The 13,915-nt window shown below is 40.1% G+C and overlaps 1 protein-coding gene across 7 annotated transcripts in view; it reads left to right on the top strand.

Moving 5' to 3' along the window:
- The window catches only part of LOC121961685 (uncharacterized), an 82,484-nt gene that overhangs the window by 50,871 nt on the left and 17,698 nt on the right, over positions 1-13,915 (top strand). For all 7 annotated transcript variants that reach the window (XM_088072623.1, XM_088072627.1, XM_088072622.1 and 4 more), the window contains 2 exons: positions 675-777; positions 6,778-7,008. In XM_088072623.1, coding sequence (XP_087928749.1) covers positions 675-777; positions 6,778-7,008 — 334 coding nt within the window. The remainder of the gene's footprint in view (positions 1-674; positions 778-6,777; positions 7,009-13,915) is intronic.

The following is a 13,915-nucleotide window of genomic DNA, read 5'->3' as shown; positions in this document are numbered from 1 at the left end:
TGATATGATAAGATAAGATTATCCTTTATTAGTCCAACAATGGGGAAATTTGCATTGTTATAGCAGCTAAGTATGTACAAGATAAAGCAAAAAGAACAATATAAATAGTAACAATACAAGACACCAAACTCAGATAAAATGTATTAACTCCAGTCCCACATGGAAAAAACTGCACATTGTGATAAATTGCTCTTTAGTTTAAGTCCAGTTGGTGGGCAACAGGAAGGAAGAACCTGTGGAATTGGAAAGAAATAGTTTGACATTTTAGGAAATATTTAGGGCTCCCCCTATAAAGTTGGATATTCGAATCATTAGACCCCTCAGTCATTGAGATTGCTTCAAGTCGAGCAGTGTTTTTTTGTTTTTCGTCTGGTCAGTGTACTGAGCGGTGTACCTCCAGAGGTGTTTTGGTCCCCAGATTGTGCTGCGCAGTGAGTGCTCTTGACTTTCATCGTACTCTTTGATACATGGAGCTGCAAACACACTGAAGCTGCACAGATGAAGAGTCACTGTAAGACTCTTTGATAACACTATAACATTAATATTAAACAGGCCCTCCAGAACCTTAGACAAGCCAAATAATATCTCCGCTCTGCAACTGATGGCTGACTAACTACATCACACTGTGGTTGAATTGTTACTAAAGGTTTATTCTGTCTCATGTGTCCTTGCAGGATCAGTCTGAAGGTTCTGGATCACCATCTTCATGGATCATAGACCAGAGTCCGTCATACAACATGTTCAAATCTGCTAACTCTCCCTGCGTGTCCAATCAAGGTACTGTATCTCCTAGAAAATCATTATTTCTCAGGTTCTGCTTGTGCTGCTATGACACCACCTTGCTGTAAAAACGGCGTTCTCTCTTAAGAGCCTATAACAACAATAGTTAATCAATAGAAAGAGCCCGTCTTCACCATTAGCTTCTGATCCGGTAAAAGCCCACTCAGTCCCTGTCAGCTCTGGTTTATGAGGAGCCATTGTCTCCTCACTGTCAGCGCTGTGTTTGGCGTTCCCTTGCCTCCGGTACACTTAAGCCCGCTAATCCTTGCGAGGGCCAGCTGGCTCGCGGTATCACCTTCACCTGTGTGGCTGGCTTGTGTACATTCATGAGTGATGGTTCATAGGCAGCGCTTACTGTACGGGCCACAAACACTGGAAAACACTGGAAAGCTGGCAGCGCAAGACAGGAGAAAGGTCCGCTGAGGTACCGCCACCACATGAAAGCCACCCTTGAGCTGATAGCTGAGTCTTTTTTCTCCCATCTTCTTTTGACCACACCTGTCACACTCTAATCATGCTATTTTTTTCTCACTAGTGAATCTTTACCAGTATCAGTCATTGTTCTGTCACGCTAATGGGCCATGGTCTGGTGTGCTCCTAGAGGATGTTACGGAGTCATCTATCATATCAGAGCCTGATATGTCTGAGGGTCAAGATGCAGCTAACCGTTTAGACCAAAGTGCCACGGCTGCAAAGCTTAATTATTTTATTGCTCAGTTTTTGTGTTGTTTCTGATGAAATACACCCAAGAGTGAAGTCAGAATTAGAAATACTTTATTGATCCTCGGGGGGAAATTGTGATTCGTTACAGTCGCTCTGATGCCATCATAGAGAATTATCGCAAGTAGAAATAAGTATCAGCACAAGAATATAAAGATATAACATAGAAATACAATAAAAGTAAAAAAAATAGTACTAATATGTGACTATTTAAATCATAATATCGATAATGTGCTGAGCGTGTTAAGTGTGTAAAATACAAAAACCGTGCCTCAATGCAATATATAAAACTAGTGTGTAAGATAAAAATATAAAAGTGTGTGCAAAGCTACAACAACAAACAAAATTTCAAACACATATCTAATAGGATCAGGTGATGACATGTTATATCCAAAAGGTCAGAGATCAACTGCAAAAACACTTTCCTGACTGTTATTAAAAGTCATAAATCAGGAACAGAAGGGGAGACACTTGATCCGAATTGGGGACACTAATCTTGGGTGCTGTGCTGATTTTACAGATCCTCTGTGCTGCCGGGGGGAAGATGTGTGAAAAATCCATGTTGTCAAAGACATGCATGTAAACTCTATCTGCAACTTGACCGTTGTGTGGATTTAATTGTAGTTGATACCTTTTTTTTTTAAAGTCCCCCAATTCTAATGAGGTGCAAAAGTACTAAAATGGAAAGAAAAACTCAATGTAGAAAAAGCAACGGATTCAGGAGGCTCCAATTTGTCTATGGCCCTGGAACATACAGACATTTATATAGACACTCGTTGACTCTTGCTGCTGTATAATATGTTAGGCGATTTTTTGTGTGACCCACCAATCTCATCCCTCCACGAGGGAATGAGTTTTATATGATTAGGGGCTTTTTATTTACAAAGAAAGATTGATTTATCAGCCTGTTAAATGTATACAGCCCAAATCTATTGTCAAAGCACACATTGTCTGAAATTTCCTTCAGCTTTAAAATGCAGCTTTTCTAGCTCCTTACACATTTTACCACCAGGTTTTCTCTGTTTAACTACCCAATAAGAATTAAGCAAACTGGAGTAATGAAAGAAGATGTCACCCAAAGGATCTCAGTGATGGCTTGTGTACTTTGACCTTTTAGAGGCCAAAGGCATGGTCACTCTGTGGGGGAGGGGGTCATCAGCAGGGCGTGGAGGGGTCACGCCTTAGGTCACACAGTCTGTAAAAGATGCCCAGTGTGTGGCATGTCTTTGTGTGGATAGGTGAGATTCGGTTACCCTGGAGGTGCGTGCAGTTCAACTTTTTGAATAGGGCTCCCGAGTAATGGAGGGAATGACCCCATTATGACTCAGTGTCTTTGAGACAGTTAAGAAAATTGGCTCGAGACACCATTTGCTTCTGGAATAGTTGGATCAGTTCACACAACCAACCTAGATTTAGGGAAGATATATCCACTTTCACTTTTATTCCACTAACAAGACAGTTGAAAATCAGACCAGTGAGGAAGAAAATCTTATTTTACCAGCCCCTTTCTCAAAAATAAATCAACTAACAGAAATTGATGGTCTGTTTGTCAGTTACTCAGCAGCCAATCCTTACAGAAAAATAAGAGAGAAAAAAAAATCAAAAGCCATACACAGCAACTCACCATTAATTATATTAATTATATACAACTTCATATTGTCTAATTTTCTTCTTATACATTTTATTGAACTGAAGGATATTGATATTACCCTTTAGAGTTAAGGAATTCCACAGTTTGTGTATACTGATAGTGTGGAAATATTAAGTATTTGTGTTAAAATTATGATTCAGAAAATGAATCTGCTGAATTCTTACACAACAACATAGTTAGACAGAGAGCACAATAAAAGGCAAAATGAAAAGGAACCAAAAATCAAGCATATATGGAATTCAAACTTCCATCCATCCATGCAAATACATATACACACATGTACATATGCATACATACATCCATATTCACATACATTCACATATTTAAGAAAATAATTGATTAGGTTAAAAGAAAAATAAAAAGCTAATGAAATAATAAAAAAAGAACAAATATAATATAAAAGAAAATAAATACATATAAATATATTTGTACCTATAAAAGGTAAAAAATGAAATAATATTTTTTAAAAAAAGAGGATAATAGAATCTGCTTTTATTGAATCATAGAACAGGGATGTATGGAACAATGAGGCAAAATATAGATCAAGCATATATGGAATTCACACTTCCATCCTTCCTCTCATCCATCCATTTTTATCAGCTTATTTGGGCCATGTCGCAGGGACAGCAGGCTGAACAAGGTACTCCAGATGTCCCTCTCTCCAGCAACACTTTATGTCTTATTTTCCCAGGCTAGATGAGACACATAACATACAATCCAGTGTGTTCTGGGTCTGCCCCGAGGCCTCCTACTAGTTGAATGTGCCTGAAAAACCTCAAATGGGAGATGCCAAGCTGCACCAAGACATCCTCATTAGTGTAAGATATAGCGCAAGCTCCTGTGTATCCATAATTTTTCACAATGCAGCTTAATATTGTTAGAAATTAAAATGATTTTTTGATTGCGAGCTGTCCAGCATCATGCAATGGTTTTGTTGGGCGAATGATGCACATTATAATGAGCAAACTGATGTGTAAAAACAGTGAAATAGCTTTACAAGTTTTTTTTTTTTTTTTTAATTCAATAATAAGCTATTTTTCTAATGCCAGTTCCATATCAATGAATTGTCCACCTGTGTCTGCATCAGTGCATAATGGTTGAGCAATTCAGAGATTAAATTGAAGCCAGAAATGAGCTTCGATGAGATGCTGCTGCTCCCCAGTGAGGCTCATGTTAAGACCTTTGTCCGTTTGTGCTCATCAGGAATTCATAGGTGGAATAATCCCTCAGCTCATAATTGTTTCATGACTGTCTCCCTGCTGCCCCGGTCACTCTGCGCTCACTCTCTGTGTTTAGCATTCAGCTGCTACTAAAGATGTGAGCGTCCAAATGAATGTAGCGATGCGCAGGGCCACAAAGAGCACTAATCTGAACTGACCCTGGCGGATTGTTCCGGAAAGCTGAGGAAGCTACGGGACAGATTAGCTTCCAGAAAGACAGAGATGGTGCAAGCAGAGATTAGTCGTGTACTAAGCAAGGATCGTTTCCCCCCCAGAGGACCACACACTGACAGTGTAGCCATGTCACCATTGTCTCTAAGCCACCGCTGCTGTGGACTCGTTGGCTATTGTCTCTGAAATCCTCCAGCGCTTCCCCAAAAACCTGGACTCAAGCCCTTTGATTGGCACTTGTCAGGGCTGATAGAGAGGGGTGACGTGTTGGGAAAGGCTTCGATAAAGGCGCCTGAAAGGAAAATCCCCTCCCCATGAATAATAAATTGGCAAGGATTTTCCTTTTTACTCCACCCTGCTCCTATTCGGCCATTCTTTGAGCAGATAGAGGAGTGAAGGCTTTGGGTGGCATCAGTGAATAGCCTCGGCACATTGATTGTCTCGCTGATGCTCATCCCTTTCTCAAACATGCAAAGAAAGAGATACAAGTCCAACCTTCTTGCCTCTGCCTGCTGCGCTGGATGGTAAAGGGCAGGCAGTGTGTGTGTGTGTGTTGGAGAGAGTCAGGCGAAGGGTGGGCGGCGTATGTGTGTGTGTGTGTGTGTGTTTATTGTCTTCTGTGGCCTTTTCGAGATCAGCTAGGGGATTTGACTCGGCCGCTCGCAGCCAAATCCAACTATCTGCTGTGTTCAGATGCTGCGGTTGGTATGGTAACCTGCTCTGTGTGTTTTAGATGGGCTCTTGTTTCCAGCTTGAACTGACCAGTAATCACTGCTGTGCATTCATGGATTAGGCCGTGTTTGAGGTTAGGAGCGTTTCAAAAGGAAATCCTGAATAATTTTAGTTGTGGATTCACAGTGTTTTAAAGATTGTACAGATAGAAACAGTCTGGACTCATAGATTTAACCAGTGCTGAAATTACTGGTCACAGTGTTTAGTTGATCATCAGAAAATTGATTATCAGCTAACTTTGTCTTTGAAAAATCATCTTTTTACCAAGGAAAAACTCCAAACATTTGATGTAATATGCTTCTGAAACTTGGGATTTTGTTGCCTTTTTTCCCTTTAACATCTCTGCAAAATTCCCTCGATCAGACAAACCAAGCACTTTGAAGATGTTACCATGGTGCAGCGGCTCTTAAAGCACCACAACTAATGTCTAGTTCACACTACACAACTTTAGTCCTGATTTTTGCTGACAGTTTTTGGAGCTCCCTAACAAAAGGCCTGGATCAATCAATCACAGGTCAATCTAAAATGAAAAAAGCAAGTTTTATTATATTCTAATTTTGTATGCATTTAAAGGGAAAGTTTTTGATTTTTGAAAGCTATTATCTTGACATCACATTCATCATGATGTCACATTTGCTTCATGTTGCATATGAAAAATCACACGACGTGATGAATTCTGCACTCTAAAGATGAAAACATTTCTCATCTGGTCGTCTGTTTTGGTGACATTGAGACTTCAGCGGGACGAGGAGGCTGATGGGAGCGGGTGATTGTGTGCAGTGTGGTGGAAGACGGCCTGTCAAATGAGACATGGCTCCATCGATCTGTGCCGCTGACCTCTGAGCTCTCACTGACGGGATAAATGAATCCATGCTGCCATGTTTGGAAGGCTCGATGAATCTGCTGCCTGTCAGCTACTCCACTGGTCAAGCTTTCCCCCCCTAATGAATAGAACTGTCTCTACATGTATCACATCTGAATTATCGCTCATGCGGTAACACAAGTAACACTCTCGTCTGCAAAAGTAGCAGGAAGAAAAGAGTCCAAAACTCTAATGGAAACTGTTGCAGACGACAATCGGAGCTCTCCTTAAGCTCAAGTCTGCATTGATGGAGCTCTTTGTCTCTGCGCTGCCACACCAAGAAGTGTATTCTGCAGACTTTATTTTCAGAGATAATGGGGCTCTTAATTGGCTGGTCAGTAACAAAATGGACGGCTGTTTAGTTTCAGGGAGGGCGTCCACTCCTTAGTGAGACACTGAAAGGACTGAAGGGAGACACGACCGTGGCATTTAGCAGAACAATGTGATGAGAATTAGCGTTTATTAAAGGAACTAAAATGGGTTTTAGTGCTTTTTACAAAGTGGCTACATCCACATAGACGACCTTGAAGACAGATGATGATTACCGTCTTTATTTTCAAAAAAATACCCACATACTGAGCAAAAGAGTGCAAAATGCAAGACATTTTTAATGTATTTTATGTTGTATTTCTCTGCTCCAGGCTCCAGCACAGATGAAGGGGGCCCCACTGAAGAGGAGGCCAATTATCCAGGATGGAGGGACCATGTCGAGTCCTCAGCTGGAGGAAGGAGGCCCGGGAGTGACAGAACTGCAGAGAAGGACAGAGAGATGGAGGAGAGAAAAACAAAGGTGCTGAACCTGCTTTCCAAACTGCAGGACGACACGCCTCATCAGCCGAATAACAGCAAAGGTTGCTCCAACTTCGACGACTGTGAGTTTATTATCCAACTAACTTAATTACCTAACGTAGGGCTTTAAGTTTTCTGACTCGCACATTGCCCTGGTGCTACAGAATGTAAAAGTTTTTGTAGCCCAGGCCAAAAAATTGTAGCATTAATGTAAAAGTATCAGATAGGTCCAGAAAAAAAGAGAGATGACTGGTTGCTGTGTAGGCTATGATCAAACAGAGGTGAAGAACCTGTATCAGTGCTCATGGGAAACGGGAACCAACAGGATAAAGAGGAAGGAAATCCAGGCACACATGAAAAACGAGGAGGAATTATATTAAAAAGACTTCATCATAATGGTTATATCATTAAAAAAAAGCCAACATGTATTGACCACTGCTGATCTTTGTCAGGGCTTTAAAAACATAAACAATACAGGTATGGCCCCGCCTATATAGCGGCAGGAACCAATAGGAAGCATCACGTGACCCAGATGATGAAATGAAGTTAAAACAGAAATATATCATAATAACAAACTATATTAACAAAACAAAGAGAAAATTATATATAAGTATTTATAATAAACTGACTTCTCTTTAATTAAGTTTTTGTTTTCTCTCCCCAGCTTGTTTTTAACGTTTTTGGAGTGCCTGGATTTCCCTCTTGTTTACCAAATAAGTCCATTATAGTCTGACATGATTCAAATTTCATTTTGGGGCCAGTCTAAAGACCATTTTTCCACGACTGTTCAAAAGACACATACGCTTATATCGCACTGTTCAGCCCGGTTTGATGCCAAAAACAAAATTGTCTGCAACTTTAACCCTGATCCTATTTTGCTGTCGTTTTCCATCATACATACCTTCACTAAAAACCATATTAGTTTCCTCTCAAACAACTTTCATACACCTCCAAAGCAATAATATAAAACACAAAAAGAAGTTACCAAGGAAGGACTGGAAAGTAAGCTAATATGCGCTAAAAATTAAGAGACAAGCTAAGATAATCCCTGACATTGACATGTAGAAGATGACATACATTGCAGTCTTCTTTCCTGTGGCTGTCCTCATTACTCTCATTCAGTACTGGACCAATTCCATGAACTTGTATTTCTATTAGTCATTTGGACACAATGGGAAAATTGGTTTAAGGTTGAAAAAAAGTTACACTTTAAGGCTCAACTGGAAGCTGTGCACAAGTCAAAACAAGGTGACCTGCAGGAAGCAGCTGGGAAGATTTTTATCAGAATGAATCTTTATTATAAACAGATATAAGACAATATCCTGATTGAAAAGTGTTATACTCAACTGTTTAAAATCAACTCATCAATGTTTGAAGGCTGAATCTGTCTCTGCTCGCCAACTCTCTTCTTTACCTTCCTGCTCACACAATAGACCATCCATGCAATAACACAAACACCTGACGCATTTACCAACACTCCTCTCGACTCTAAAAATGTCCCCTCAATTACGGCACTTGATTTTTTTTTTAGAATTGCCTTTTTTGCAAACAGGAGTTTAGCCAGGAGTTCTCCAGTTTCCCTCAAGTGCCTAATTTCTGGCATCCAAGCCTTTGTGAGAGCGCTAGGGCCGGTGGGTCCGACAATAAGCATCCACACCTAAGGTCAAGGCTGAGGGGCCGGCCCTCTGCAGAGGTCAGGCGGGTCAGAGTTCTCCCGTGAGTGCTGGCACCCATGAATGGGACTGATTGGACAGGTTTGTTCAGACGGTAATCAAGCAGGATGAAGAACCCTGCAGCTGGCCTCACTATTCTGCAGCAAGGTTATTACTAATGGAAGCTTTTGTTGTGTTACAGGAGTGTGGACTTTGGTGTGTGTGTGTGTGTGTGTCCTTGTATTTGTGCAAAAAAATAGGTTGAGTGTCACATATACATATATGACGGCTTTAATGATGTCAGGTTTTGGTTGTCCTTGTTTCCTTAAGAGACGTCTGTCAGGCTGCAGCTTTGGTTTAGAGTTTGAAGATGATGATAAAGCTATCAGCAGTGGCTCAGTGAGCAATATCTCAACAACTATCAGCTGGATTGGCATGAAATTTGCTGCGATTTTTTTATGTTCCTCGGAGGATGAATCACAAGGACTGTGGTTATTTCCTGAGCGCTACCATGAAGTTAACTTTTGTGGTTTTCAGTGAAATATCTCAGTGCCTGTTGGGTTTGTTGTTGTAAAATTTAGTCCAGACATTTATATTCTCCCCAGGATGAAATATAATAACTTTGGTGGCCATCTGACTTTTCCTCTACACCCGTCATTAGCCTCAGCTACACTCTGTGTTAATGGCTAACCAGTACACTAAACTAGCACAGTTACCTTGTTGAACATTACTTATTATGTTATTTATACTCTTCTTTGTGGCCATATTAGCTTACTTGTGGGGAAAGAAAGACCGCTATTAGGTCTGTTTAAGGGTATGATTTGTACACAAAAGTAATGTATTCACTCAGTAAAACATTTGTCCTGTTTTTTGTGAATCAAGACAATTATCTCAGAATGCTGAAAAATTTTGCAATTTTTTTTTCTTTTTTTTTGCTGTGTAATTTTTGAATTCATTATTCCAATATAATAATATTGTGAATTCAGAAAAACAGAGCAGAATTTTTATTTTTGAAGTGAATGCATTACACGTCAGTAGTTTTGGACTGGGGATATATTGTTTTTTTATTGTTAGTTGCCACTACCATTCTCTTCATCATAAGATCATTTTACTTTGTGTTTTAAATTGATAGATTCAATCATTTAGTGTGAATTTTTCACAGGAAGTACATTGCACATTAATCACAAAACACAGTTGCTGAAATACTTTCAAGTGTTTCCTGAAAGTAACAGTGTGATTACATCAATATTGATAACTTTTGTCCGTCGTTTATAATCAGATACTATAAAATGATATATAAAGATATGTTTTTTCCGTTTCACACAGCATTTTCTTCTGTTTATCAATTAAAAACATTTGCTGTTAAGGTTAATTAATAATTACGTTCAGGTTAGATTTAGGTTTAAAGGACATTTAATGAAGTTCCTCATTATACTGGATGTACGATGATGTGTCAGTGTGTGTGCGTGTGTGTCTGAGGTATTCATTAGAGAAGTACACACTCTGACTGTCCTCGCTGTGCTTGTGTTTATGGGTGTGGTGTGTTTACAAAGTGTGTCCTGATACAATCTGTCATTTTTCACTCCTGAATATTCACCAGGGTCCTTTTGTTTTGTCCTGTGTGTGTCCTTGCACATACACACACCTTTAGTTTTTGTGCACACAAAAGTGTGTGTGTATGTGTGTGCGTGTTGACTACCTCTTGTCCAGACACTTGTAACTGTGGCTCCTCATTAGGCTCTGAAAAGGCCTAACTGGTCATAATTGTCTCTTTTCGGTCCAACGTTGACCACTTGCCAAAGGATTCCCAAAATAGAGCATGTGCGCGCGCACACACACACACACACACACACACACACACACGCACACACCCCCACACACACCCCAATAACTTTTTGTACTCTGCCACCGTTCATCCATTCAACTCTGTGACCCTCCAAGTAGTCATCATCAGTCAGCAGTCGCTACCATGTGGCAGCATGGTTTAATTCTTTTTTTTAAATTTCAAGTTTTTGTTTTTTCTTTTAGACAAAATAGTAACAATACAAAATGAGGAAGACAACAGTGAACACAGGCCAGTTAACAAGATTTCATTAGTGAATAAGAAAACAAGGTTATGCAGTGTCATGTTAAAAAATAAAAATAAAAAAGGAACAGTTAAATTGCATGAAGAAACATTGCCATTGAAGATACTGATGATAAACAATTTATACATGCTTTTCTTCTGGACTCCAAAGGCCAGTTTTGCCTCATAGACCTTTAATATGTGCCTGTGGTGAACAGATTGTAAGTGCGTTGAGTACACAGTGACACTGATGTCAAGTAGCGGTGGTCTCCTTTGTGTTTCCACACAGCGGCAGCAAGTGCCTGTTAACCAGCGGCCGAGTGCGATGTGAGGGACTCTGTGGGCCCAGGTCTCTGATGAATGTGAGTGTTGATAGGGAACACCTGGCGGCCTTGAGGCCAGCCTCGCTTTGACCCCGCCCACCACCACCAGGAGTCTATATTACTGTCCTCTAGCAGTGGGTGGGGATGGGGCCTAATTGTTGTTTTCAAACAGTGAAGAAAAATACGGCTGATCGAATGAACAAGAAAGACCAGTCGCTTAAAAGAGATGAAGGGAGGTTACGGGCAGCAGTGTGAGGTGTTTGTGAATGTGTGCAGGGGTGGGGGATGTCTCATAGTGCGTGTTTGGGTACAGTGCCTTTATGTAACCCCTGTTTGCTCAGCCTTTGGTCTGGAATACCTCTATGTATTTACCATCAGTCCAGAATGACTGGGCAAACAAACAGCTCGCCCATTGATGAGCGGCAGCGTGGAATATGCCCGCTGTATTCATGACAGAGAAAAAGGGAAGGGGTAGAGGGAGAGAGAGCAAAGTAAATCTGTCAAAGAGTCTATTATACGGTGTCCAAACAGAGAGCGCCCTCCACAATGGCCTTATTAATGGCACAATGTCAAGGAGCGGCAGGGCAATAATAGCAGATGATTTTGCTTTGTGAGGTTATCGCTGGAGATCTCATATTGCAATACAGCAGATGATTTGGTATCTGGGGGCATATCGGTGCGGATCTGCGGCAGGAGCTGATTGGGCGTAGGCGTGTGTGCTTGTGTGCGACACGCTGCGAGTGTAAGTTTGTGGTTTGTGGTGAGGCCGATGGCGTGCAGCCAGAGACAGGAGTGTGGCCACTACGTGTGTCTTTGTTTGTTTTCCTAGCAGAGCACAAACCCCCCCCTTCAACACACTCACACACAAACACACACACACACACACTCCTCAATCTTTTTGGAGAAAGTGAGGGGGAGGAGTTGTGCGCTCATGGAGCGACAACAACAGCGTCTGCAGTAGAATGCTGCCAAATACTGTCACCCTCTTTTACATTGTAGTACCCACTCAAGAGACACCAGCACATGCTGCCAAATTCTGCTCTGAAAGGACTATTTTATACAACACCAGTGAGGCGCTCTGAATATTGATGCAACAGTAGTCATTTGTAAAATTGGAGAGTTTTTTGACAAAAAAAGGTTATTTTGTTGCCTTTCAAATGGGGATTGGAAATCGATTCTTAGATCAGCGTTTCCCACACATTCATTTATTTGTGGCGACCCGCCACAATTAAAACATCCACTGCCACAAATAGATTTTTTCATTTTTGGAGCTGGATCTTTCATGAAGAGCGCGGTTGAAATATATATAGAAACTGTTTGGTTATTCATTGCTCCACGTTCTCGGAGTGCAGAGAGTACTTGTGGCACAGCAGACTGAGCTGCAGAACTTCAGGCGCAGTGAAAGTGAAAGCTAACTTTTCATTCTTCTAGGTCTAAATATTTTGCATTCACCCGCAGCAGCTGCTCTTCTTATCCATTGATGTAATCTGATCAGCTGTGAATGGATCAACAGATCAAACACAGAGAGGAGAAAAACTAGTGCAACAGTAACTGACGGTAAAACGCAGTTAAGACTCGCACACTGAGCTGAAAAGGAAACAAATAAAGTTAAACAAGTAAATAATGGGGATGAACGTTTTAAATAATTTCCACACGCAAGTGTTCGCATGATATTTTTGCTACTTTCACACACAAAAAAACATCATTAACAGTTGATAAGTTGATAATTGGCCAGTGATGGAAAAACAAGAGGAATTTGAAATGTATTTATTTAACCATATAAAACCTGGATCGATGTAATTTGAACTAGCTAGGAAACTACATTATAGAACTAATTATATATTTCAATTTTTTTCACAGAATTATTTTAATTTTTAACCAGTTTTTTCCAGGTCTTTTTTCTTTTTTTTTCTTTCCCATTTGTTTTTTGTTTGTTAGTCTGGGCCTTTTTGTGCTAATTTTTATACAAATTTCTTGTACTTGTTACTATTATTTTACCTTGTTAATATGGACATTATAACTGTTTTGAGAAGCAGAATAATGAATGAATTGAAAATGTGATTAAAAAAATTAAGACAAATTAACTATTAAAATTCTATGAATTGAATTGATTTAAAAAAAAATTGACAGTCCTAGTTTTATTGTTTTACAGCATATACTAAATACAGCTTTTTATTATACTGCTAAACAGAGAAGACACTAAAGTTGAGATTCATTGCTCTATCTTAGAAGTGATTTTGCTATTTTTTTTCCTTTATTTTCATCGTCATCAGAAGAGATCAACATTTATGTGAAGTGATAAATGTGTGAGCTTCATTCGTGGGAATGTGAAGTTAATATGCAGTTTTACTGTCAGTAACAGGGACTCTTATCCTTTAAACGTAATCCTTTAATCTTCATAGGCTCAGTTAAATCTGTATGACATACATTTGTACTGTATCAGAGCATCAAACTCATGCAAGAATAGACATGAAATCAACCTCATAAATTAATTAGAGATCATAACAACTACATCAATTTTTATATAGAAGTGCATTGTAAAAAGGCAACAAGCCCGCATTAAATCTGCTCTGTTTGCACGTGTTTTATCTGGCAGCTTCACCAGTCTGAAAACCTGCTCAGTCACTTGTACTGCACCTCCTGCTGGTGTACACAGCTTTTCCTGTAACACTTTTATCAGATAAGGTTTCGATCTTTACGTTTGAAGTGGCGCCTGCTCAAAATGCCCAACAATACCTCATTCTATACTATTGTGAAACGATACGCTTGGCCTGGTTTACAGGTCTGCGTTGGCGCTTAAGACCTCTCACCTCCTTATCTCACAGCGCCACACTTGATATTTTACGCCTTTGTCTCATGGTGCTGAGGCAGTAGATTTACAGCACTATCACATTATTAAGCACTTAAACCCAAAACATCCCATAAACCCATTTCTCACAGACTTTCTGCA

The sequence above is a fragment of the Plectropomus leopardus genome, chromosome 22, assembly GCF_026936395.1.
Source record: "Plectropomus leopardus strain MGB_pleo_1.0 chromosome 22, ASM2693639v1, whole genome shotgun sequence".
In the NCBI taxonomy this organism is placed as follows: domain Eukaryota; kingdom Metazoa; phylum Chordata; class Actinopteri; order Perciformes; family Serranidae; genus Plectropomus; species Plectropomus leopardus.
This window is presented reverse-complemented; position numbering and strand designations above follow the sequence as displayed.